General features: G+C 58.3%; 4 protein-coding genes across 4 annotated transcripts; all 4 read left to right on the plus strand.

Moving 5' to 3' along the window:
- Positions 1-9,828: 9,828 nt before the first annotated feature.
- On the plus strand, positions 9,829-10,920 carry LDBPK_221420 (hypothetical protein, conserved; the record flags this gene model as incomplete). Its single annotated transcript, XM_003860840.1, has 1 exon — positions 9,829-10,920. The coding sequence occupies one exon, from the start codon at positions 9,829-9,831 to the stop codon at positions 10,918-10,920; it is 1,092 nt and encodes a 363-aa protein (XP_003860888.1).
- Positions 10,921-11,731: 811 nt separating this feature from the next.
- On the plus strand, positions 11,732-12,823 carry LDBPK_221430 (exosome complex exonuclease RRP45 homolog, putative; the record flags this gene model as incomplete). Its single annotated transcript, XM_003860841.1, has 1 exon — positions 11,732-12,823. One exon carries the CDS (start codon positions 11,732-11,734, stop codon positions 12,821-12,823), a length of 1,092 nt encoding a protein of 363 aa, XP_003860889.1.
- Positions 12,824-14,456: 1,633 nt separating this feature from the next.
- Positions 14,457-18,422, plus strand: LDBPK_221440 (hypothetical protein, conserved; the record flags this gene model as incomplete). The annotated part of the gene is made up of 1 exon (XM_003860842.1): positions 14,457-18,422. One exon carries the CDS (start codon positions 14,457-14,459, stop codon positions 18,420-18,422), a length of 3,966 nt encoding a protein of 1,321 aa, XP_003860890.1.
- Positions 18,423-21,063: 2,641 nt separating this feature from the next.
- Positions 21,064-23,499, plus strand: LDBPK_221450 (ser/thr protein phosphatase, putative; the record flags this gene model as incomplete). Its single annotated transcript, XM_003860843.1, has 1 exon — positions 21,064-23,499. One exon carries the CDS (start codon positions 21,064-21,066, stop codon positions 23,497-23,499), a length of 2,436 nt encoding a protein of 811 aa, XP_003860891.1.
- Between the last annotated feature and the right edge of the window lie 866 nt (positions 23,500-24,365).

Here is a 24,365-nt window from a genome sequence, read left to right on the forward strand (position 1 = left end):
ACGGACTTCGAGCGCTACCAGCTGCGCGTTGCGCGCCGTTCTCGCGCGCACTGGGCGCGCAAGGTGTTCGACGAGAAGGACGCGAAGACGCCCGTGTCGTGGCACAAGGTTGCGCTGAAGAAGATGCAGAAGAAGGCCGCAAAGATGGACTCGACCGAGGGCGCTAAGAGGCGCATGCAGAAGGCGATCGCTGCCCGCAAGGCGAAAAAGTAAGGCCACACCCTCACTTCGCTTGTTTCGTGATTTTACTTTAAAAAAAAAAAAACAGAACGCAATTCGGAAGGAGCAACCGTGATGGCGTTTTTTCGGTGGAACGGGCTAAAGCACAGATTCTGCACTGCGGAGTGACGCCGCAACCCTGACTGAGCCACCGGCAGCATGCGAAGGCCGTGCTCACCGAGCATAGTTCAGGTGCTGTTGGTCATGTTCTGATGCCGTAGCGCAGCCGGCCAGGCGGCCGCAGACTAAGCAGTGACGCTCGTAAAGCGCGTCAGGTTGTGGAGGGCTTTGTGTCTCCTTCCACCCACGATGTTGCGCACCCCTGCTTTCTCCTCTTCCGCGAAGGCATCTGTCTGCATGATGGTTGCCGCTCCTTTCGCGCCTGTGTTTCTCTCAGTCTGCACTGGTGCGTTCCACCTACTCTCGTTTCCCTCATCACTCTACGCCGTCCTCTCTGACTGTAGCCTCTACTTCTTTTACAGCTACTCCTCCGGGACACACATACACACACACACACATACACACGCGCATCACTCAACGCAAGCAATATACTAAGCGGAAAGACAAGCAAGCAGGCAAGAAAAGGGGAAACAAGGAGCAAGTCGACTGCAGTCCTCGGAACGCCCTCTTTTCTCTCTGCCCGTCGATCCTCTCCTTTTATACAGGCTGTGTAGAGGCGCAAATACCCGAGAGTTGGGCACAGAATGGGTCTATGCGCTCGTGAGCACACGTAAAGAGGGAGAAGTGCCGCCATCGGTGTCCTCTCTTCATCTTATCCTTTTTTTTTTGTTGTCCGAACGTCCTTTGCTCGCTCCGCCGTGCCTGCGTGCGTGTGTGTGCGAGAAACTACATCAGCGTCTTTTGGAGGGCAAGAGGCGATAGCGGGCAGGCCAAACAAAGAAAACGAATGCAAATAAACAAACAAACATACCCGAAACTCCCCTCCACCTTTTTCGATTTTTTTTTGTCGAGTGGCTTTGTTTTTCTTGCTACGCCGGTGTTCTTTTCATCCCTTCCCTTTCCCCTTCCTCCCCTCCCCTTTTTGTGTTGTTGCCTTCTCCGCTCCTCCTCGGCACGCTAATCTCTCCTGCTTTCTCGTTTCATGGATGAGCTTCCTTTTTCTCTTCGTGTTTCTTTCGTATTGGCCCTGAAGTGTTTTTTTTTCTGTGAGCTTCCTCTTACCTCTCCCTCTCTCGACTCTGTGCGGCTTTTTAACCCTTCTCTCGCTTCTGTCTGTTTGTCGTTCCACAACTTTCCCCTTCGCTCCTCCCTGTCGCTTCCGCCGCTGCTACTCCGACTTGTCTTTCCGTGCCTTCTGGTCTTACTCCCGTTTTTCCAGCGCTTTTCTCGTTTTCCTTCGTCAGGCCTCAGTCCATAGCTCTACCCTGCCTGCGCGTGCTTCTACGTGTGCGAGCTCGAATAGCGTGCCGCAACATAATCTCACGATCAAATCAGTCCAGAGAAGAAAACGGGTTCCGACTGAAGAGGGCTCGTTGGGGAGAGAGGAAGGAGGGGGCTGTGACGCGTGGGCGTGTTTCTGCGTCTGTGTCTGCGCGCCTTCGATACTTTGAACGAGTAGGAAGTGAAAGGCCCAGAGCTACCCACACGAGGCGCACGAGGAAGCCCCGCAGAGCTGAACAAGTACACGGCTACGGGTCAATACCAAAAGAAGCAGAGTAGGAGAGGGCGTTAGCAGAGTGTGCTCAAGGACGCGGGAGCGTTGTGCTGTAGAGTCCTGACGCATAGCCCACGCGCATTTTCTAAGCTCCTCGGCTATGGCTTTTGAGGTAGCTTGCGTTGTCCACGCTGTTTCTCACTGCTCCACCACCTCCCACTCCCCCTTCTTTCACAGCACTCACACTTTTATCCACGCCGTGAGCTTGGGGTGTTCTTTTTTTCTTGTTTTTTTTTTCTTGTGTGTGCGTCGTGCAGTGACCACGCGTGCAGGCCCCAGCAACCTTTTTCGCTTCTACCCCACCACTGCCTTTTTTTTCCTTTGGTGCTGCACACATCTCCCCTTTAGTCCCCTCCCCCTGCAACCCCTATCTGCGAGTGTCAGTGCGTAAGGAGAGTTGCACCTGCGTCATTACCCACTTTTTCCAAGTGTCTGCAGTAAAGTATAGGCATCGCAGCGGCGCATACACTTGCAGGCACTCCCTCCCCAAGTGGCGCGCAGGTGCTCGAGGGACTAAATCTAAAACCGGAGAGGTCATCTCCCCTGCAATTGAAGCAGGATATACAAACCTGCTCTCCTCACCTTCCGTACCTCTTGCTTTTCCTTGTTTCGCATTTTTTTTTGCCTTTCCACTTTCGCGTGCGTGTACGCTTGTTTGTTTCTGCGCTCTTTTGGCTCTGTTTTAGTTTTTCGTTTTGGCCTTAATCGAGTTTCGGAGCTCGTTGTTGCGTGCGTGGCCAGTTGTCTTCCACGCCACCGCCCTCTTCCTCCTCGTCCCAAGACAATCCCTCTGTGCACTCTCCATACTCACACCGGCGACAGGGCACGAGTCGAAGACGGCCAACGGCGAGAAGAGGACGGACACAAGTCTACGTCTGGCACACAAGCAAACAGCAGTGCCGGGCGCAAAGCGCAGACAAGCCAGCCGGTGCGACTCACGCCTGTTCTCCCCTCTTTCCGCACCCCGCGCACTGACGGAAGGCAACAACACCGAGGGAAACTCTTGCCTTTCGTTTTTTTTTGTTCAATTCCATCGTAAATATCTTTTTACTTGTTGTGGCTTATCTGGCTTTTGTGGTTTCTTCCGTGTTGACTGGGGCTTGCACCTAACCGCGCTCTGTTTCTTTCGTGCAGGCACTTTTTTTGTTTTCTCGCCTTTTTCTGCCCTCCCCCCTCCTCCGCCTTTGCGTGTGCCTCCCGTGGTGTTTCCTTCATGGGTTTGCTGGGTGCCATCTGCGTTCTCCCTTTGATCTTTATTTGTTTGCTGTCTGCGTTTTGCTGTGCTGCCTCTCCTGGAAGCCGCGCCACCGCCGCTTTCCCTTCGGTCTTTTTAGTGTGCCAGTTTCTTTATCCCTCCCCGTACTCCACGTCGGGGACTGACAATGAAGGATCATGTGCTGTTCACTGGCGCGACGTCAAACGCATTTGAGCAGTCGGCAAACCCGCGGGGTGTGGCCGATGAAGTCACCTCGGCACGCAGCTACTATACTATGAATAGGCCGTACCCCATGCCCTGCGCTGCCCGGAAAAGAGTACTTCCAGAGTCACTGTCCTCTGAGACACACCGCACAGTGGAGACGCTAACTGCGGGTTTCTCGCGTCCACATCGACTGCTCGCAGAGAAGCCTCTGGCGGATACGGCAGAGCCGCAGCGCATGCTGGTACCTGTGGATGCCACCGGCACCCCTCAAATGCTGCTGATGCCGTCTCCCAAGGGCACACCCAGGCTTTCGGCCACCTTCGCACATTTGTCTCGAACTAGTACCGCGAGTGAGACGGCGCTTATGTTTGAGTCGAGTGTGGTAAAAACGAATCCGGCTCTCCATCCACCAGCGCAGAATGTGCATGAGCTGCCTAGGACGGAGATCACCACGCCGCCCTTTTGCGTGAACCGCGTGTTCGCTGACCGGCTGCTTCAGTATGGGCAGACGTTACCGCCGGCGCATCGGCTGCAGAATCACCACGTTTCGCAGACGAGGACGTCACTGAAGCCAAAAGATGCGGACGCGTCGGCGACGCTGTGGAGCGAGGCTGCATCGCAGGCGGATGTGCTTGCCTTCTTCGGCTCTCAGGATGACGTAAAGAATTTGGCGGCGAGCTCGTCACTGCGAGCCAGCCACAAGGCCCCCGTCAGCAAGGAGTTGTCTTGGACTGCCGTTGATGCAGCAACCAACAGCTTCTGCGACATCTCCTTTAGCGACTGCATCTTTTCTGCCGCGACCACTGTGACGGGCGTGCCACAAGTCAGCGGCACTCTCCGTGGTCACGTGATCGACCCACAGGCAGTGCTAGGCTTTCACAGAGACGGAGCACGACGCCAGCGCAGGATTTCAAAGGCTGTCAGAAATGCAGAGCCTCAGTAAAAGATGTCGTAGCTTGCATCGTTTTCTTCCTCTGCGCATCCGGGCTTCCGACTTCGGCGAGGCACGTGTGCATCCTGCGCCCTCCCCCCTTGCATACGTGCGTGCTCCCTCGTGTCGCTTCCTGTGGAGGACTGTCGCGCAGCGTTGACGCTTCTGTTAAAGAAGTGGGAGCGCCGTCTCGCAGAGTCGCATTCACCCATGACGGGCTCGTGTCGCTCTTGCGGGTCTTTCTTCTAGGGCGCTCCTTTTTTCTCCCGCATCTTTCCGTTTCCTAGACCTGTGCGAGATTGAAGCGCGCGTCTAGGTGGGCGCGTCCGTGGCGCAACTGCCTTGGTGCTAACGCGCCCAGCGTGCCCATGTCTACACCAACCTTCACATATAGAATAGGTGCGCCCGCGTGTATGTACGCCTATGTAGATCTTCGCACCTGTAAGTGCCTTGCTCTGTGTGCCACATCCATCTGCAACAGCGTACTTGTGCACACCCTGTATCATACTCACACTCGGTTTGGTGGATTACTTTTTGTGTGCTTCTGTTCTCCATGTTTCATCTTTTAGTTCACTTTCCACGTTCGTGCTCCAGGTCGGAAGGCCACCAAAGGACACACAAAGGCAAGTCAAGAGAAGCAAGGAGTAGCCCTGCCCTTCGCACCCCCACTTCCTTCCTTCCCATGTCTTCTCTCTCGAGGGACTCGCAAAACCCTTTTAGAGGAGGCAAATAGAAGGACTCGCAGAAGCAATGCCGCAACGGAAACGAGTGCACACCTAACTCAGTTTGTAACCCAGACCACTTTTACGTTGCTCACCTTTGCGGCGTCGTCTCTCATGCTCCTCTATCCACCTTCTCTTACCTCACGTCCTCCTCTTCTGCTTTGTATACCCCCTTCTCCCCTGTGACATCATTAGCTGCTCACTTTTTTTTTTCGTCTTGTTTTCCCGTTTGCTCGATGTTCTTCTGCCCTCGTCTTCTCCCCCAGCTCCTCTTACCTCCCCCTTCTCTTGTGTAGGATCCCTGTACTTGCATACCCACACATGTGCGCTTGTTGTTTTCGCATGTGTGTGTGTGTGTATGCTGTTCCTCTCTATATCTTTTCTTCCGTATCGCTTCTTTCGATTGCTTTTTTTTTGTTCGTTCTCTGGCAAAGTGCTTACCTCGTAAAAGGACTTCGAGGTGGGCTGATGTTGTTTGGCTCGTGTGCGCGCGTGTGTGTGCACCGGCTACACCCCACCTTGTTGGTGTCTTTCCAGCTCTTTTTGTTCTTCTTTCTGCTTTGGCGTTTTTCCTTTCTTGCGCTTCTCTCCCTTGTATCTCTGTGCTTTTCTTTCACGAAACCTATGTGTGGCTTCCCCTCTCGAGACCACCGACGCCCCTTTCTTCTTTTCCCTTTCGAGTGTTTCACCATGGTTTCATCCTCCCCCCTCTCTCGCTCCGATTGTGTCCTTTTTCCCCTCCTTTTCCTTTCACCAAGCATGTGACTAGTGCTTCTTTAACCTTCTCTCACTTGTCCTTTCTTTCTCTCCCCCACCGCCTCGCCCTTTCGGATCTCGCCTCCCTCTTTCTGTGCTTGTCAGCTGTGGATCGGCGAGTACGTGAGCGTGGTGCGCTTTCCTGTGAGTTGTCTGAGCTCGCTGGCTGTAGCCCTGTAAAGGCGCCTATTCCTCTACTCGTGTACTTTTCGCTCACCCCCTCACTCTCTTCCTGCTTCCGTTGTATATTTAAATATTTGCACACCCCTCCTTTTCTGCACTCACCTGTGTTTAGAGCTCACCATCTTTAGGTATCTCTGCGTCGGTGTGCTTATACTCATCTGTTCGCCTCATTTGACCTACTTACCCCGCCGCGCTTCAAAAAATGTTGGTTTCTTGGTTGTCACTCGCGCATTCGAACGCACAGTCATGAGCGCATACTCGACATACACTCCCGTGCCTCTACCTCTGCCTCTTCTTCATGCATTTGACAAAACGGCGGCGCCTACTTCCACCACCCTTTCTACTGGAAGCTCTCTGATCCCCCTTCCTCATGTGCGTCTGCTCCTTCTTGATCGTCATGTGCGTTAAGTCGTCTTTTGCTCTGTTTTATGTGCACACTTCCACCACCACCACCTCTGTTCGCTTTCTTTCTCGCATTTTCTTTCTGGATGTGCTATCTTTACCGGCTGTGCGTATGTGTGTTTGTGTGTGCTCCGGGGCGCATTCATGATGTACAGTTTTACATGTATGCATATATATATATATATATGTCTGCTGTACTACGGCAACAAGAAAGAAAAGCAGAGGAGATGGTGCGATGTATCTCTCTATCGTCAGGTGTTTTGTTTCTCTCCTTCTCTTTCTTTTCCCCTCTCCCCTACCCCCTCATCAGTGCGCTCATTTTTCTTTTTTTCTTCCTTTCCTGCTTTTCATCGCGCGGGGGGGGGGATTTTCTCTGTTTTATAAAGAACTCACCTTTGGTGTTGGTGCGCGTTTCTCTCTTCTTCTTCCCTCCCACCCCTTTCTTCACGCGCGCTGTGTGCGCGTGTGTGTATGTATGTATGTGTGCTCTCTTTCCTCGTCCCCCGCCCGTTCGTGTTTCCGCTACCCCCTTTCCCCCTTGTCGCTGCTGTTGTCTATTTCTTGTTTTGCGCTCAGTCGCCGTCCTTTTTTTTTCTTTCTGTTCCGTGTGTGTGTGTGTGTGTGCTCTTTTTTTTTTCGGTTGTTCGCGTCCTCGCTGGACTTCGGGTATGTGGGTGCCTGTGCGTGTGTGTAGGCACTTCCCTGCCTTCGCATCTCTCTCCGTCTTGCTCTCGCTTGCTCTCGCTTGCTCTCACTTGCTCTCACAGTTCTTCTGAAACGGTGATCAATCCCCACATGAGCCTCCGCAGGAGATGTCGCGCCGTTTCAGCTGTAAAGGAGCTGGCGCAGAGATCGAAGGAGAGGGGATAGTGCGGCTGAAGCGAGGGAGAGAAGGAGTGAAGAGCTGTGAGCGAAGAGAGCTGCACCTTTCGTTTGACAATCTCAAGGCCGAGGGACAGCGGCGCGGCGAGGCATTGGCGACAGGGATTTTTTTTTTTGTGCGTACTGGTGTCGAGAGAGGGGGAACTTTGATGCGTCTGTGTGTATGCCTCTGTTAGGGTGCGTTGGTTTCTACCCCCAGCCACTGCTGCTGGGCTTCACCCAGCTCATCTTTTCATCACCGTCTCTTTTCCCCCCATTCCCTCTACTCCGTCTCACTGCATCTCGATTCGCTTTCCTCCCCCGCTCGCCTTCTCATGCCTTCAATATTATCTCGAGTTCTGAAAAAAAAAAATATATATATTTTCCTTCTTTCTTTTTCTCCTTTTCAAAGTCCGCGCCAGCGTTTTGCTCTCGCTGCTTGCTTCACTCCCCTTCATCTCCTTCCTCCCGCTAACTTGGAAGCCACGTGAGTGTGCAACTGGGCTTGAGCTCTTTTCTTTTGCTGTTTTACCTTTCCACGTCCTTCATTGGCTACCCCTCTCTCTGCTGATCTACACACTGCTCCTACTGTGCGCGGCATCCTCACTGGTTTCCTGTTGTCACTCCTCTACCAGCATTTTCCCTTCACACTCCACGACGTGTAGCTAGCTGCTGCTGCTGCTCCGCGTGCGTGTGGAGCTCGTGCTGCACGTCGTGAAAGGCATTGCGAGGGGGACGATGGCCGTGATGGAGGTGGGAGTCTCTGAGGAACGAAACATGGATTTGTGGAGTCTCAGCGATGGCCGACACGCTACCCACCGCTTCTCTTTCTTCCTCCTTCCTCCGCCCGAGATGCTCGCTCCTTTGAGCGAGTGCACCAAGGTGAAGCAACCAATCCGGCTAAACAACAGCGGGAGGCGGTGAGGACACAACATCTGCGTTGGGCACGGAAAAACCAAACCAAACAAGAAAATCGAATGCGTCACTGTACAGGCAAAAAGGCAGACGCAGGGCCCAACTAGCGCCCCCCAAACAAACAACAGCCCCACAGCCGCACGCCAGCCACGCACAAAGGCCTGCAAAGACGCGTGCGTGGATTAGGCATTGCGGGGCGGCTCCGCCCACCCAACTGCAAGCACGCGCATTTGCATGGGGAGGTCTTTCCTTTTTTTTTTCCGGTCATTTGGCTACGACATGTGTGTGTCTTCCATCGAAGGCGAATTCGTGTGTTAGCGTCAGGAAGCCGAAGGAAGGAGCTGCACAAACGATCGTCACTTCACTGAGCCCCACGCCTCCCCCTAAAAAAGGGAGGGGAGGGGGGGGGGAGGGCGGAAAATGCGTGTGTCGATCCGTCTCGGACTGCTTTTTTTTCATTTCTCTTTCACTTGTATGTACACATATCTGTTCTCCATTCTCTTTTCAACTCTGTGCCCTGATGACGGTAAGAAACACCTCAGTGCGTGGCATCACAGGGCCCAGCACCCGCCCCGTGGGGGAGCCCAGCAGCCCCACACCCCACCGGCGCCGAACCACTTTTTGGTGGCGTCAGGGCCAGGTACCCTACGACGTGGGTTGGGGGGTGAGAGCGATTCGTGGCTACTGACGCCGGCGGCCCGGTCCTGGATGACGTGGCGTCGGGGCGGCCTGCGACAGGGCACGCGTGTGTGCCATCCATATGCGTGTTAAAGTGTCGGCGCGACCCGTGCGTGCCCAATCCACCCCGGAAAAAAAGATGATAAACCACTCTTGCATCCGAACGAAGGCGAACACAACGAGTGGCGCCCCCGCTGTCGTGGTACTCGGATGCCAAGGGCTTAGCACCGGTCGGGCTCCGCACTATGAGGTTTGAGCGCGCCCTGCTCTGCCTCTTCACAGCTGAACACGCGATTCCTGCTCCCTCCGCTTCTTTCGCATGCACCGATATGACAAGGAGGCGGGATTCGGTCGCGATATCAGCTATGTTGGGGGAAGGAGGAGGGATCGGGGGGGGGGCCGTATCGCCCAATGCTGGAATGGGTCAAGGATGCCCAAGATGACTGTTCACCGGCACACACCGAAGCCAGGGTTCTGTGCAGCCTCTCGCTCACTATTTTCCCGTGTCGTTTTGCTCTGCCGCTATCGTTTTCCCCGTTTCTCCTCGCTCTCGTGGTGTTGCGCGGCTTTGTCCGCTTTTTCCCCCTCTCTGCCCCATCGATGCGAAGCACGCGTAGGCGCGCTGCCCGCTTCTTCCCACGTGCACGCTCGTGCTTATCTTCTGCCGTGTCTCACCTCAGCTTCAAAGGAGGAGGGACGCGGAGACCGTCAGAAGGCTGGGGTGCAAACACATACATGTACACGCGTGTTTGTGCGCGTCGAATCGTCGACTGCGCTTTCAATCTTTAGTCTCCCTTTTTAACTTGTCGTCTCTGATCCGAGAGCAGATCGCGCAGAGCCACGTGGCATTCGCTCTTTCCTCATCCCCCCGCCCCCCGCCCACGCGCCGCCTCTCTACCTCTTTGTTGCCGCAGCAGCACACGGTGGGCGGCGGCGAAGAAGGGAGAAACGCTGCGGTGCGGCTCAACGCACAAACTTCGACAGCTTTTAGGTGGAGGGCTGACAGCCCCAGTCAACACTCATTATGAACAATATCTGCCGTGTGTGTATGCGCACCGGTGTGAGCATGTGCATCGACTTGCGTCTGTTCGCAGGTCGTACTTGGTCATTCTCGCAGCGGATGACTTCGCACTCGCCCTTTCACCAAAAGTCGCTCTCGCTCACCTGCTCGAGCACGCTGCACGGCCTGCGCCATGCCTCTAGTCGCACCTTCCGCACGTCGGCGTCGACCTCGACTGCGAAGCGCAAGTGTAAGGGATCCCCCACGACGTCGACTGGCCCCAGTCGCAGGACAGAGGCCGCGGCTTCTTCCAAAGATGAAAACGCCGCTGACCTGTTCGCGGCGGAGGAGCATCGGTTGACGGAGAATGATGTGCGGCTGGCCATGCGCACGCTCATGGCGTCGCACTTCAGCCTCGTCCAGCACGCCCGAAAACCGGAGAAGATGCAGGTGGCAAAGGAGCGGGAGGCGATCGAAGAAAAGCATCAGGGTAGGCAACGGCGTCTCCTCGAGAAGGACGAGAACTCACTGCGACTACTCGGGGCGGACGGCATGGTGATAGGAGAAGGCATCCTTCCGCTTTTGGCGGCAGCTAAGAGGAACCCCTACGACGCGACTAGCTCTCGCCGTGCCACGTCATCGCCTGACAACGCTGCGTGGCGAGCGCTGAACCCGGTCGGTCTCGCAGCCTCACAAGCCGTCGCATCTGCCTCGCTTCCGGGCGACGGCGATGACGCCGACGCGCTGAGCGAGGCAGAGTACGCGTCTTTCCTCGCACGCTCTGGGGCGGCATCGATCGACGGTAGCAAAGCGGAGGAGACGGAGACGGACGCGTGGAAGTCGGCCACGCTGGCGACACTGAGCGTACCTGACCTCTCAGTCTACGACGCAGACCACGACTTCCGCATCAACAGTGAGGAGTTGGTGCGAGGAGCAGGGAGTTACAGCTCCAGGGCGGCGCCGTTGAGTGCGGGCAGCGCCGCCGCGGTGCAGGCTGAGAGACCAGACGTGCCGACCGGCTTAGATCCGTTGTCGACACGCCCAAGTTCATCCAAGGCAGTTGCCGCGGCGATGCAGCTTCAGCTGGATGAAGACGAGGACACCGACTACACCGTCGCCGCCTTCATGGACGACAAAGATGATCCGTTGGACTTGTGATGGTGAGTCACTGCTGCTGCTGGTGCTGCGGCCATAGTGTTTCGCACTCGAAAGGAAGGGTGCGCACCTCGCGAAGCATCGAAAAGGTCTGTGCTGGCACGATGGCGCTGAACTTTACTGTCTATTTTTCTTCCGTGTCTCCTCGCATCTCTGTATGAGTGTACTGGGAAGGCTGCTTGTAGCAACGCAGCGGGAGCGCCGCGGTGAAGCCTCAGTCTGCTTGGCGAGCGTGCGTGGCGCAGTCGCTGGATCGACGTACAGCCCTCTGACGGCCACACACGGCCTTGTGTAAGTCCACTTCTTCGCACAGCGTTATGAACAGAAAAGATGACACGTTGCCTGCTCGCTGCTTCCTTCCCTCTTTTCGAGTGTTTCCGTATGAGGCGCACCGCAGGTGCCCAAGTGTGGTTGTTCGCGTCTGCTAGCAGGAGCGTGTAGGGCGAGGGAGATGTGAGCGGAGAGGTTTATCTCCTCAAACATGCACCGCGATTTTGTGCATGTGTGTTCGTCGCCTTCTCACTGCACCTTCGTCTGTGCCGCCATCGTGGCGGCGTACAGCCGGTGCCGAACGGCCCCGCCTGCTGTGTGGAAAACCGAATCTACGCCTCACCTTCTTTGCATGTGCTCCACGGCAGACTCGCTGCGTCTGCTTCCCACGTCTCTCTTACACACTGCTTCTCTCTTTGGTGCCACTTGTCGTGTTCTTGTACGAGCTAGGGTACACACACACACACAAACACACACGCACGCGCAGTATACACGCGGACACACACGCACCTCACTCACAACCCGACCATTCGCAGCCGCTACTATGCTTTACCGCACGGCAGTGCCAGTGCCGGCTGACGCGCTTGTGCAGCGCAATCTGGAGTTCACGCGGACCGCGTGGAAGGCAGGCCTCCGTCCCGATCAACGAGAGGCGAATCAGCTGCGGGTGGTGGAGATGGACTTCCCGCTGCTCTCCCGTGACGTGGTGCAGGTGAAGTGCGGCAACACCGTCGCCACGGCCACTGTCAGCTGCGACCTTGTAGAGCCCTCCCCGTACCGTCCAAAGCACGGCTTCTTCGAGGTGCATGCCCGCCAGCTGCTGCACGAACGCGACCCTCTCGACCAGTTTAAGGAGATTAAGCGCATCAGCATGTACCTGACGCGACTGCTCTCCAGCAGTGTGCTGGAGACGGAGGGCCTTTGCGTCATCCCAGGCCGCCGCGTGTGGAGCATCGATGCAGAGGTGATCATTGTTAACAATGATGGCAACGTGCAAGATGTGGCGCAGTGGGCTGTGATGGCCGCCCTGCAGCACGTACGCAGACCCGAGCTCACCATTCGTGGCGAAGACGTGATTGTACACCCCCCGCATGAGCGGGACCCGGTGCCGCTGCCGCTTCATCACACCCCCCTCTCCTTCACGTTTGCTGTTTGCGCCAATCCGCAGGAGGTGCAGCTGGCGGTGCGCGCGGCCACGCTGCGCCGTGCACAGGCACCTCGAGCCGGTGCCTCTTCCGGCGCCAACGCGGATGAGGGCGACGGTGAAGCGAAAGATCTCGGCTGGTCGAGTAACGCACTGCAGGTCGTGGTGGATCCGTCGTTAGAGGAGGCTGCCGCTGCCGCGTGCACGGTGTCGGTGGCCGTGAACGGTGAGGGCCACGTGTGCTCGCTGGAGAAAGCGGATGGCTGCGATGTGTCAATCGCGTACCTGGAGCAATGCATGAAGGCTGCCACGAAGCTCACGCAGGCGCTGCTGACGCAGATGAAGGAGTCGATGGAGGCGCACAATGCGAAGCGCAAGGAGGCGGTGCGCAGCCAGTTTCTCTGGGCGCAGCAGCGTCACGGCATCCAGGCTATCGCGACCCCGGGGGACGAGGGGGAGCACGCAAGCAAGAAAGCCAAGACAGAGGAATGAGCGTGAGCGAGGGGCGGTGCACCACTCTCGCTATCGACCCACTCAGCCACGCACGCGGGCGACCTATGTGCGCCGGCAGAAAGAGGTGGTGTGTATGTGTGTAGGTGAGACGGCGGTGACACGCCCCTGTCCCTCTCACTGTTCCCCTCCTCGGCGCCTCACCGCTTATTCTACTTTTCGTCCAGTGTTACGCTAAACGGGTAAGCGCAACGTGTGCCACTCCACTAAACAGCGAAGAAACCGAGGGTGTTCACCGTGATTCAGCGCGAGGCGTCAGCCCCTCCCCCCGGTCAATGCCATCCCATATCACGCACGCACTCTCGAAGCACCGGTGCTGCTGCGCGTAGGCGTGCGGCTTTGCGTATCTGTGCATGGAAAAGCGCACCGCACTATGTATGCTCATATGTGTGTAAGAGGGCGGCAGGGAGAGAAGTGCCGCCCTACTCTCTGCTCTGTGCTTCCTCTTCCGCGTGCTTGACTACGCCACCCTGCTTCTACTTTCCTTGCACGTCTCCGTCGATGTCTCTCCGCCGCCTCCCGTGTCGTGAACAGCGGGCACGACCGGTACTCGCCTCCCCGCCCTTCTTTGCTCAGCATCCCCCCCCCCCAATCACCACACACTGACAACTGCGGGAGCGCAGGCGCACATACCCACACACAGATACACACAGACGGGCGGACGCGCCCTCATTTTAGCCGCGCGCGACCGACTGCAGTGTTTTTCCTTGGTGGTGGTGTGAAGTCCTCTTGTGAACACCAACCCCCCTTTTCTCCCCGGCACTGCGTGCATGTGCGTGTGTGTGTACACACATATCTTTCTCTACATGCCTTCTATCCATGCACTGTCTTGTCTCTTGCTTGCTCATTCGACCTTTTCAATCTCGTTGTCGGCTTGTACGGCGTGCGGCCTCATAACTGGACGCACGCAGCCACACGCACACACAGACACGCGCTTCCTGGCGCCTCAGCGATGCTGGCGGTGCGTAAACTGGTGGAACCCACCGCGGTGAACGCGCTGTGCGTCTTGCGGTTGGAGTCGGGTGCGGCGACGCCAGCGCCGTGCGGCAACAGAGCTGTTGTTCTGGCGGCCATTTCAGAGTCGATCCATGTGTTTGACTTCGCACCCGCCTCCGCGGCCACGGTTCTCGACTCATTCGTCGCGTCATCAGCATTGGGCTTTCAGTTTTGCCCACGAGGCCACGTTTTCAACGTTGGCTGTGGCGTGTCCGGACTGCTGGCGCTGGCGAACCAGTGCTTCATCGTGTGGACGCGAGACCAGGAGTGCATACTAGTGCGTTACCAAGCCAACCTTGCTAGTCCTCCCGCCAGACGTGCAAGCGTGGCTGACGCATGCCGTGTATACAAAGAGGATGGGCAGCCGTCGCCGTTGCATAACAAGGAACATCACTGGTACGTGGTGCGGCGAATGCGACTGTGGTGCCCCGACGCAGGCGAGCTTCTCCCGGCGCCGGAGATGGGCGTCAACGAGGGCATGGACACTGTCTTCATCCGCTTCTCCGAGAAGCACGTCTTCCTTGTCTGCATGAAGTGGGTGGCGTCTTGCACGCCAGGGGATAAGGGACGCCTGCCAGCGGACACGCTGCGCACCTGCCGCTGGCACACAGGCAACTACATGCGCGCCTACGCCGGCACCGGGTTCCACTACCCGACCCAGAGCTGCAGTGTGGCCACCCGACGCCCACGCGAGAGCAGCTCCGAACATCAGGCGCGGCTTGAGCGGCTCTGGCAGTCATGCTCCCCCTTCGCCAGCATACCTGACGAGGACCTCATTGCGAACCACTCGGTGAGGGAGCTGGCTCGGCACAAGGACGCAGAGACGCAAGGCGCTGCTGCGAGGTATGCCTCGCTGTCACCTTCGTCCCAGACTGACGACTACTGCGGCGTGAGCGATGTGTGGCTGCGCCGTGAGGCCCACACCGCCCCGTCACCGCTGATGCCATCGCCGGCTCAGTACTGCGGCAGTCCAATGGGAGGCTTCGCAAACGTGCGAGGCACCGGGGGAAATACCGCCGTTCACCACGCACCACCGACACTCTTCGGTTCCAGGACTGTCGCCCTCAAGGACAGGTACGCCTCACCGCACAAGAGCGCTATCGCCGTGGTTGCGCCACGGCGAAGCGGGCGGCGGGGGGTAGAGTGGCTGCTGCTTGTGATGGTGAGCACTGATTCTTATACGGCGGTCTACCACCTGCAGAGGCGCCACACTCCGCTGACGGCACACCACCTCGTCCTCGACGGACTCGTGCACGACGCGGCGTACCCGCGCCAGGTGCTTCTGTGCTCCCATAGCGGTGACGCTATCAACGATGTATGGGTAGCTCTCAGCAGCGGTGTCGTGACGCGGCTCTCCGTGTCGGCGCTGCGCTCCAGGTGGAGCGCCGGTGGAGAGGGCGCCAAGGTAGGGTGGCCCAGAATATCAGTATCGGGGCTGCCTCCATCCTTCTACTGCCGACGCATGCTTCCAGCTGACGACCTCGTCGGCACTAACCCGCACCTCAGCAGCCCCGGCAGCGTTGGAGCAGACACTTCAGCTTACCCCTGTGCAGGACGGTACACCATCTTCTCCGATGGGGTTCAAGACGCGTACGTAGTCGACCTTGTTGAGTGCCGAGTGGTGGCGGCCATGGCTGCCGATGGACCCATGACCGACATCTGCGAAGCCCCGCACGGCTTCGTGGCAAGCTTTGCGAAGGGGGTGCTGCGGTACCTTCAGCCTGGCGTTGCGCTGCATGTATGCGGGACGGCCACCCTCGCTGGGGTGACTGATGCCCTGCACGTCGCACGTGTGCGGTGCAGCACTGCCAGCGACAGCGATGGCGTCGCCCCTGGTGTGTATCTCATGGCCAGCACGAGGTTCACCTCGCAGTTGTTCCTTGTGGAGGAGGGTGGCATGCGTGTCACTGCGGCGGACGGGTGGACCTACGCGATGGACGAGCCCACGCTGGCGTTTGGCGCGGGCGCCGCAACACTTGCGCAGTGCACGGCGACACGCTGGTGTGTCGGGCGTGTTGTGCACACGCTTCCAGGCGTCTTCTCGCACGCGGCCATCGCGGAGCTGCCCATCATCGGCCTCGTGTGCGTTGGCGCCGTCGCAGCTGCGAAGCACGACGCGTGCGCGCGCCTTGCAGTTGCGACTGGGACCGACGTTCGCATTCTTCGCATTGCGGACGTGGCGTGTGGGCCATGGTCGTGTGTCACGGTGACGGCATTCGAGGGAGATATGGCGATGCATGTTGTGATGGGACGGTGGGAGGGCGGGGTGACAGTGGCGCAGTTGCAGTACGCGCTTGAGTCGTCGTGGCGGTGCGTGGCGGCGTGCACGGTTCATCCGACGTTTGGCGCCGGCGCACCGGTGCAGCGACTGCTGCCCCTGCCGCGTGCCGGGGCGCACACTCGCTGGATGGCGACTCACACCAGTGGAGAGGTGTCTATTCTGACGGCGGCGCCGCTCGACACATGTGCGGTTGAGGCGGCAGTGGCAGCAGGGATGCCGTCTCTGCTGCACGCGTGGGCTGCAGCAGAGAACGTGCGGGGCGGCAATGGTGTCTCAATCACCGCAACGGCAGCGGTGCCACTGCTGCGAGCCGCAGGCGGTGATGCGCTGAACGGCTTCGATGGGGCGTTGCTGCAGCCGCGAGATGGCGCCGTGCTTTTCTTCTCTGTCCCTCTCGAGGAGGCGGATACACAAACTCCGCCGCTGATGCGGCGACACCGCGAGAACGACGAGGCAGACGTGGCATGGAGCACCCGGCTGGAGTACACCGTACGTGCCATCCTTGAGCCGCTCGATGCAGCGCAGGTGAGGGCGTCTTCGTGGCGCGAGGCGATTCTATTTGAACGCGGCACTGCCACCGGTAACCTGGCATACGACCTCCTAGTAGCACATCATGACAAGCTGACGCTGCTGGCCCTTGATCGACATGTCTTCAGCCGCGACCAGCGGGCTGCCGGTGCGACGCCACCCGGAACCCGCGCCTATGCGCTGGTGTCTGCTGCGCCCACTCGCTACGTATGCACTCATCAAGCCAGGCTGTCACAGACGAAGGCCAAGGCGCGTGAAACGCTCCTCGAAGTGGCCAGTTCGCCAGATGGCGAGGATGGAGACTTGATGCTGTGTGTGATGGTGGGGACTGAGGCCCAGCACACAACGCGACTCACAACTGTGCGCACGACAACACTGACGACGCTGGACTCGGTGGTGCTGAACGACTGCACGGCTCACTGGATGGCCTCCGTGCCGATCTCGGCGCGCGCCGCTAGCCAACACGCTGCTCCGTTGTTTCTTTTGTGCACCCTTCATGTATCCTCTGGTTGCGTGCAGCTGCAGGTGGTGACCGGCAACCCGCTGCGAGTTGTCTCTAGCGTGACGCTCGAGGATGTGCCAGCCCCGCCAGACGCGAAAGATGGGCACGTGTCCATTGACGGGTCCGTGCAACTTGTGCCGTCGCGTGCGGGCGAGCGCGGCGAGCTGGGGATGTCGGAGGTGCTGGTGACAGTCGCCGCTGACTACGGGATTCACCTATTCGCCCTGCGGGGGCACACGCTGTACTTCCAGCACTGCGTGGTGGCCCCAGAGTGTGTCAGCGCCGTGGTACTGTGCTACCCGGTGGTGACAGCGTGCACACAGGGCGAGACGAACGTCTACCTGCAGGTTTACCCGGTGCACGACACGACCGAGTCCCTTGCACCCCCCTACACGGCGGCGGCGACGAGGCTGTTGAAGGAGTACGGCAAAGTGTCGTGGAAGATGCGCGTGGAGGCTCGTGAGCCAACCTTGGGCGCGTGTGTCATTGCGCAGGCGTCTCTGTACGACCGGTGTGTACGGACGGATTTGGAGGGCGACGTGTCGGTAGTGTTCGCCTCCTTCGTGACTGCCTTCTCGTCCACAAAGCCGCGAACGGCACTCCATGTCAACCGCGAGGATGCCTACATCGGCTCCGCGGACGGGCCGCAATCTTTTCTCACTCACGCGGTGCGTCTCCCGTCAGTGCCGACGAAGGCGCGGTTTATTCGCCGCGCTGACGCGATCCACCGTCGCTTCCCCCGCCAGCTGCAGTGCAACGGCCGCCACGTCACGCTGCAGTCGCTGAGTCAGCGCAAAGACGGGTCCGCGCGTCTGCTGCTGCTGCCGTGTCACGATGGAAGTCTGTACAGCGCGTACGAGCTGCCCTTCAGCATTGCGCATCCGCTGATGCGGCTGGAGCAGGTCATCACCGACACCTACGCGCTCGATCTCTCCGCTACCGTGCACCCAACCTTTCCCGGACGTCTGCAGCACACCTACCACTTGCGTCCCTTCCATATTGCTCACGCTCTGCAGCCGGTAGTGGGGACACAGCGAGCGTTGAAGCAGGCGTGCATAATTGTGGACGCCGTGAACGAGTACTTCATGCTGCGTGAGGTTGTGCGCGATGGATGGAGCAGAAGTGGTAACACAACGAAGGAGTCGATAAGTGACGAGGCAGCCGCGCACAGGAAGTTCATCGCCCTCGATGACGTCGTGCAGACGTTGCTGGTCGAGGAGTACAACGGCGCGTACACGGTGGACGACTGTGCGGAGGCGCTGAACCTGTCTTGAGGAATGTGTTACCTTCTGTGATGCGCCGGTAAAGGGGATAGCAGGGATGATGGAAGAGAGGAGGACGGTCTACCTGCCTTTCTCTGGTGCGATGTGGGAGGCGCTCTTTCCTCCGTGCTCCTTCCTCTTCTCTCCACCGCATATCCACTTCCCTCTGCCTTGTGCCCCCGCTGCACACGCGCTTTTTGCTGTTGGCCGTTGATGTTGGTTGTGGGTGACAAACAGACGCTTTCATAGATGCCACAGAGATTATATCACCTCTCTAAAGTCATTTCTTTGCCCGCGCCGACCCCCCCCTCCGCTCCTCTCTAACGGGACGCGAACCCTCTGATGCTGCGCTGTCAAGGCGGACAACTTGCGTTCTTCTCGCACACATTGCGCGCCACAAACACGAAAGAAACGACGAGGAGAAAAAACAGGAAACAGGAGTTGCGCAAAACGCCCCGCCGTGCGGCTTAGATCCTCTCCCTCTCCCTCGCCCCTTCTCTATGTGCGTCCCCTGTGTGCCCGTTGCCTCATCTCCCCACATCTCTCTGCTTTCTCCCTCCCCCTGGATCTGCGCAGTATTGAACACGCCATTTCTTTTGATTTGCTCACCCTCTTCCCCTTTAGCAGCTGTCCCACACCACGATTCGAGCCTCTGCTCTACCCTCTTCCCCCTTCACTCTTTTCTCGTCCCAACGCGCTACCTTCTTCACCACGCCTCATCGCCCCCCTCCCTTCCCTCCCGTCCCGCCACAGCCGCCATCACGGCCATCATCACCGCTAGCCTTTGCCTGAGCCGCTCTCTCCTCGCTGTTGTGCTGTTTCTGTCCTTCTTCCCTTTGGCACAACACAGAAAGCGAGCCTCTCTTTCGAGAAGAAACCAAAAAGGAAACGAAGAAAGCGGTCACAACCTCTCTCTCTCTCTCTTTCTCCACCATCATCCTCAGCGCACCGCCACAGAGAACCAAAACCCAGACGCAGAAGAGAGCGAAGAAGGAGCCACCGCGTTACACCCCCCGTGCCTCCCCCGTCATCTTTTTCCTTTTTCTCTTATAAACTTAGTGGCGGTAATTGTGTGTGTGTGCGCGTGCGCTGGTGTATGTGGGCTTTGTGGAGATACGCAAGTCTCCATAGAAGCGACTGTACGCTGAGGCAGGCACACCAGTGAGACACGAGACAGTTTTTAGCAGCAGCAGCAGTAAGTAGTAGTAGCAGTGTACTTCTCCACCTCTCACTCTCCCTGTCTGTCTCTTCCCCAAGCCCGTGTGTATGCGTGTGTGCGTTTTGTAAGAAGTAAAATTTTGTGCTTTTCCCCTCTTGCGCTTTTCGTTTCTTCCTTGCTTCCTTTCCCTTCCCCCCTCTTCGTGTGTGCGTGTGTGTGTGCGTGCGTGTGTGTCTGTCTCCGCCTGCATTGGCTGCGTGCGTGTGTGTATCTGTGTGTGTGTGTGCGCACCTACAGAAGGGTCACACAGCAGTTCGAGGTCTTCCCCTCTTCTCCGCTTTCCCCAGTATCATTATCAGTATCCTACTCACTCCCATTTATGTGTGCGTGTGTGTGTGTGCAAAAGCAAGTGCGTGCATGTGTCTCGGGCTCTCTGTCTCCCTCCCTCTCACTCACTCTTTGTGTTTCGTCTTGCTGTTCCTCCCGTCGTTCTTGTCGCCAAGTTTGTTGCAGTGTGTTACCACTGCGGTTGCTGCCGTAGCTCTTGTGCCTGTTGAGTGAACCATTGCCCTGCCTCCCTTCATCTCTCTCGGCGTGTGTGTCTGTGGGTGTCTCGTTGGACTTTGTGCCGGAGGGTGTGCGCTCTTCTCTTCTCTTTATTCCTTTCACTTTTTCCGTTTGTTGTCTGTTTCGTTGAGTTGGCTGATCGCACTATACGCCTCCCTCCTCCGCCCTCGGTTTCGTCTTTTACCCGGGTTTTCTGCTGTGGGCGCTTTCTTCCTCTCCACATCTCCTGTCGCTCTGTCTGTGCCTGTGTGTGGGGATCTGGATTCTCTCCCTCTGCACAACTCACTATCTCTCTTCTTTCTCTACCTCTTCCCCCTACATCTTTTTTTGTTCGGTTTCTTTTCATTGTGTCGTTGTGGGGGTTCTACGCCGAACTCCTCCTCTCCCTCTCGTTCACATTTCTGTTGTGGCTGTCCCCCTTCTCTGTCGTGTGTGTGTGTGTGTGTGCGGTGCCCACTGCCGGCTGTGCGTTGCGTGCGTCTTTTTTTTCCTTTGCCTTCGCCGACCTTTGTGTGCTGTTGTCGTCTCTCGCTCTCGGTTTGTTTGTCTGTTCATCGCCTGCGCCGCTGTTGTTTGCTCTCCACCCCATCCCCCCTCCCGTTCCTATCCCTCCATTTCCGTCTCTTCCCTCGTACCCGCTTTTACGCGCGTTGTCCTATTTTCCCACGTGCACGCCGGCCACACACACACACACACACTCACAGAGAGGGGTCTTGCTTGGCGTGCGCGTATGTGTCTCTCTTAAGTGGCGGACGTCACTTTCTTTTCTCTTTTCGCTCCCCCTGTGCGTTGATTAACCGGTCTCTCTCCTGTTTTCCTTTGGCGCCCACGTTTTTTGGGCCCCGAGCACTCGCGTCTCTTTTCCTTCCACCGCCTTAATACGCCTCCCCCCTCATCTGCTTCTACGCACCGTTGGTGCCGCTCGGCATGGAGGACAAGAACCGTAATCTCCTGAGTCAGCTGAGCGGGCTGCGTCTCAGCGACGGCTCCGTCGTCGGCAACCGCCTCGGCAGCGGCAACACTCCCCCCACGCTCTCCGCCTTCAGCTCCCGTTCTACCCCCCCCACCACGAGTCCTTCGAGCTTTCCTGCATCGGCACTGCCAAGCCACTCGACCGATGCGCTGAACGGGTCGCAGGGAAAGCAGCAGCGCCGCGGCAACCGCGCACCACGCGCAGACGCGAAGAAGGACGGTGAGTCACCAACTTCGTCCGTCACCGACAAGATCAACCGACTTCTCGCTCAAAATAAAGGGTCCTTGGCGAACAGCGGCGCCGCCGCTAGTGGGTCGTCTGGTGGCAACCGCGACGCTGGCGGCGCTAGCATTCTCTCGTCGCTGGCCGCACAAATTGGTCACTCCCCGTCTCTGTCGCCCAGCAACGGCGCTACCAGCTCGACACACTCCTCGACGCCGACAGCGGTAAGGACGGTGTCTATGCCGGCAGCATCGAGCTCAACCGTCGCCGTACCAAAGCCGCGCTCTGTGGAGGTCGCCACAACCATGTCTGCCACGACCCCGGCCTCTATGACCATCCCTGCTGCGGCCGAGTCGCTCAATCCAAAGGTGATGGAGTTCTTCACCAAGGCTGCCGGTTGCTCCCGGCCGCCGCCACCGCTGGTGGAGCCGACAGCGGCGCTGAAGAGCGCCATTGTTATCGAAGAGCCAAAGAACGGCAAGGCGACCGGGGGCCGCAAGGAGAAGGCCACCGCCACAGCGGCAGGAGCAGCAGCGTCTTCATCATCCGCATCACCCGCCCCTGCGGCTGCTGCTACAGCTTCGAGTAACGCACGCTCTGCACACCAGGCGTCCTCCTCGACGAAGGCACAGAAGGAATCGACAGACCCGACCAACAAGTTTCTGGTAGACGCGTTCGGTGCGATAGACAACCTCGACGCCACCAAGCCCATTATCCGCGCGGCCCCGGAGATTCCGCGCGAGGGACGGTACATTATCGTTGGCGACGTGCACGGCTGCGTGGATCAGCTGGAGCAGCTGGTCGAGAAGGTCAAGTACGTGAAAGGAAAGGACTGCCTCTTCATTATTGGCGATTATGTGAACAAGGGGCCGGACTCAATCGGCGCGGTGCGCGCATGCCAGCGCCTTGGCGCGTACGGCGTGCTGGGAAACCACGACTACACCCTGCTGCGGTGCTGTGCTCGTATGCGGCGTCGCCCCTTCACTCCTGACGACCTCCGCGACCCGGTAAAGCGACTGGCCCAGAAACTCCCAAAGGACTGTGAGTACTACCTGCGTGGTCTGCCCCATATTGTGCGAATTCCTCGCCACAACGTCCTCCTCGTGCACGCCGGGCTGAACCCCCAACACTCCTTAGAGAATCAAAACGTCGAGGAGGTGATGCACCTGCGCCGGCTGGAGATGGTGCCGAGCAAGCCGGGCATGTTCAAGGCAATCGCCAAGGGGGTGGAGGGGGAGCCATGGGCAAAGCTGTGGAGGGGGCCTGAGATGGTCATCTTCGGCCATGACGCCTACGCCGGCTTCCAGGCGCATGCGCACGCCTGCGGTATCGATACCGGCTGCGTCTACGGCGACCCGTTGACATGTGTCGTTTACGGCCAGGACAGCCCCGCGGGTGAGTTTTTCTCCGTGCCTGGGCTGCCCAAGTTGGAGAACGAGATGAAGGGTCTGCCTCCGCCTAGCTCCGACATTTACGAGCAGGAGGACATGGACCTCGAGAAGCTCATTATTCGACCTACCACGCGCGCCACGCCGGCCGTGATGAACGGCAGCGCCGACTCTCGTCCAGTGTTCCTGGAGGCACCGCTGGGCTACAAGGAGGCTGAGGAGAGCAGCGCGGTCGGTGCATCCACCGCCCCCAGCGTGAAGGCGTCGAACCTCACGGCAACGGTTACCAGCACGAACATGGTAATGACGCCCACCTCCACGTCTCCGTTGCGCCTCGCCACACCGACGTGCGCCGTCAATGAGCGGCTTATGGCGACGAACACCGTCAACACACGCGAGGTGCAGCGTGCGACACTGCTGGCTCTCTCTGCCACGCGCCAGCTTTCCGCGATCGCGGTGCTGCTCGCGATGCCCCTGTACGATCAAGAAATCGACGCAATGCTGGGGTCGGAAAGCGCCGACGAAGTCTCACAGGAGGCCTTCTGGGAGCCCTTCACTCGCCTCATCCTTGTGGCAGCAGCGGAGATGCCCAAAGACGACGCTGCAACACTTGCAGGGGTGGAGGCGACGCTGCAGCTCGCCTTCGACGTGTGCGAGGAAATGGAGGCGGTGGGGCGAAAGCTGCAGCCGGAGCTGAAGAAATTTCTGCAGGCGGAGAGAGAGAGCCCTGCGTGGTCCAAGCGGATCGTGAAATGCGCGGAGACGCTGGTGTTGGCGTAAATGGCGATATTCGCCCTGCACCACCTTCTGGATGTCGGTCATGTCCCGCGCCATCTGTGCGCGTGGGAGTTTGCGTCTGCGTATGCTTGCGCATAACGGGGGCGACGCTACCATGGCGGGTGGTGGCCCTCGTTTGCCTTGAATGCCGCCGCCCTTCCTCTTGAATGCTCGGGAAGAACACCACGCTCCCCCGTTTCTCTCTGCTCGTGCGTACATGCGCGTGCGTGTGTCAGAACCTTGTTTTATAGCTGACGCAAAGAACAGAGGGGAGCACATGGAAACGTGAGGCTAGGAGAGGTGTCGTGGCCTGTCAGGGGAGGGAGGCGCAGGGGTAGGGGGCATACAGCGTGTGCGTGTGGGCGCGTGTAAGAGTCCACATATGCGCGTGCATGCTTGCACCGTTGCCCACAGCAAAATTCATCGTTCTTTCCATTATGCGTGTGTGTGCGCGTGCGTGCTTTAGTTCTTCCCATTCCGTTCAGAATGACGTCTTGATTGCATTCTGGCAGGCGTTGCCGCCTCTTCCCCCCTTTTCCCCCTCCCTTTTTTCGTTTGGCCCGCCGTGCGGCGTTTATCGGAGCCCCAGCGTCTCGCTGACGGGCGGCATCTCCCCACCTCCCCTGCCGTCGCCAGCCCTTCCCCTTCCCGTTTCCACTCTACCTCCATCCCTCTCCCTATTATTGTGTGCCTGCGAAGGCAGCCGAGGAGCGACACGACACCGCCAAGGCCGCTTTTCTTCTTTATGATTGTTTTGTTCTGTTGTGTGTGTGTGTGTTTTCCCTCACTCTCACTCGTATGTGTCCTCGCCCTTTCCTCAATAACGGAATGAGACGTGTTCCTCTCTCCTTTCTGTGTGCCCCTGTGTG

Source organism: Leishmania donovani, chromosome 22 (assembly GCF_000227135.1).
Source record: "Leishmania donovani BPK282A1 complete genome, chromosome 22".
Classification (NCBI taxonomy): domain Eukaryota; phylum Euglenozoa; class Kinetoplastea; order Trypanosomatida; family Trypanosomatidae; genus Leishmania; species Leishmania donovani.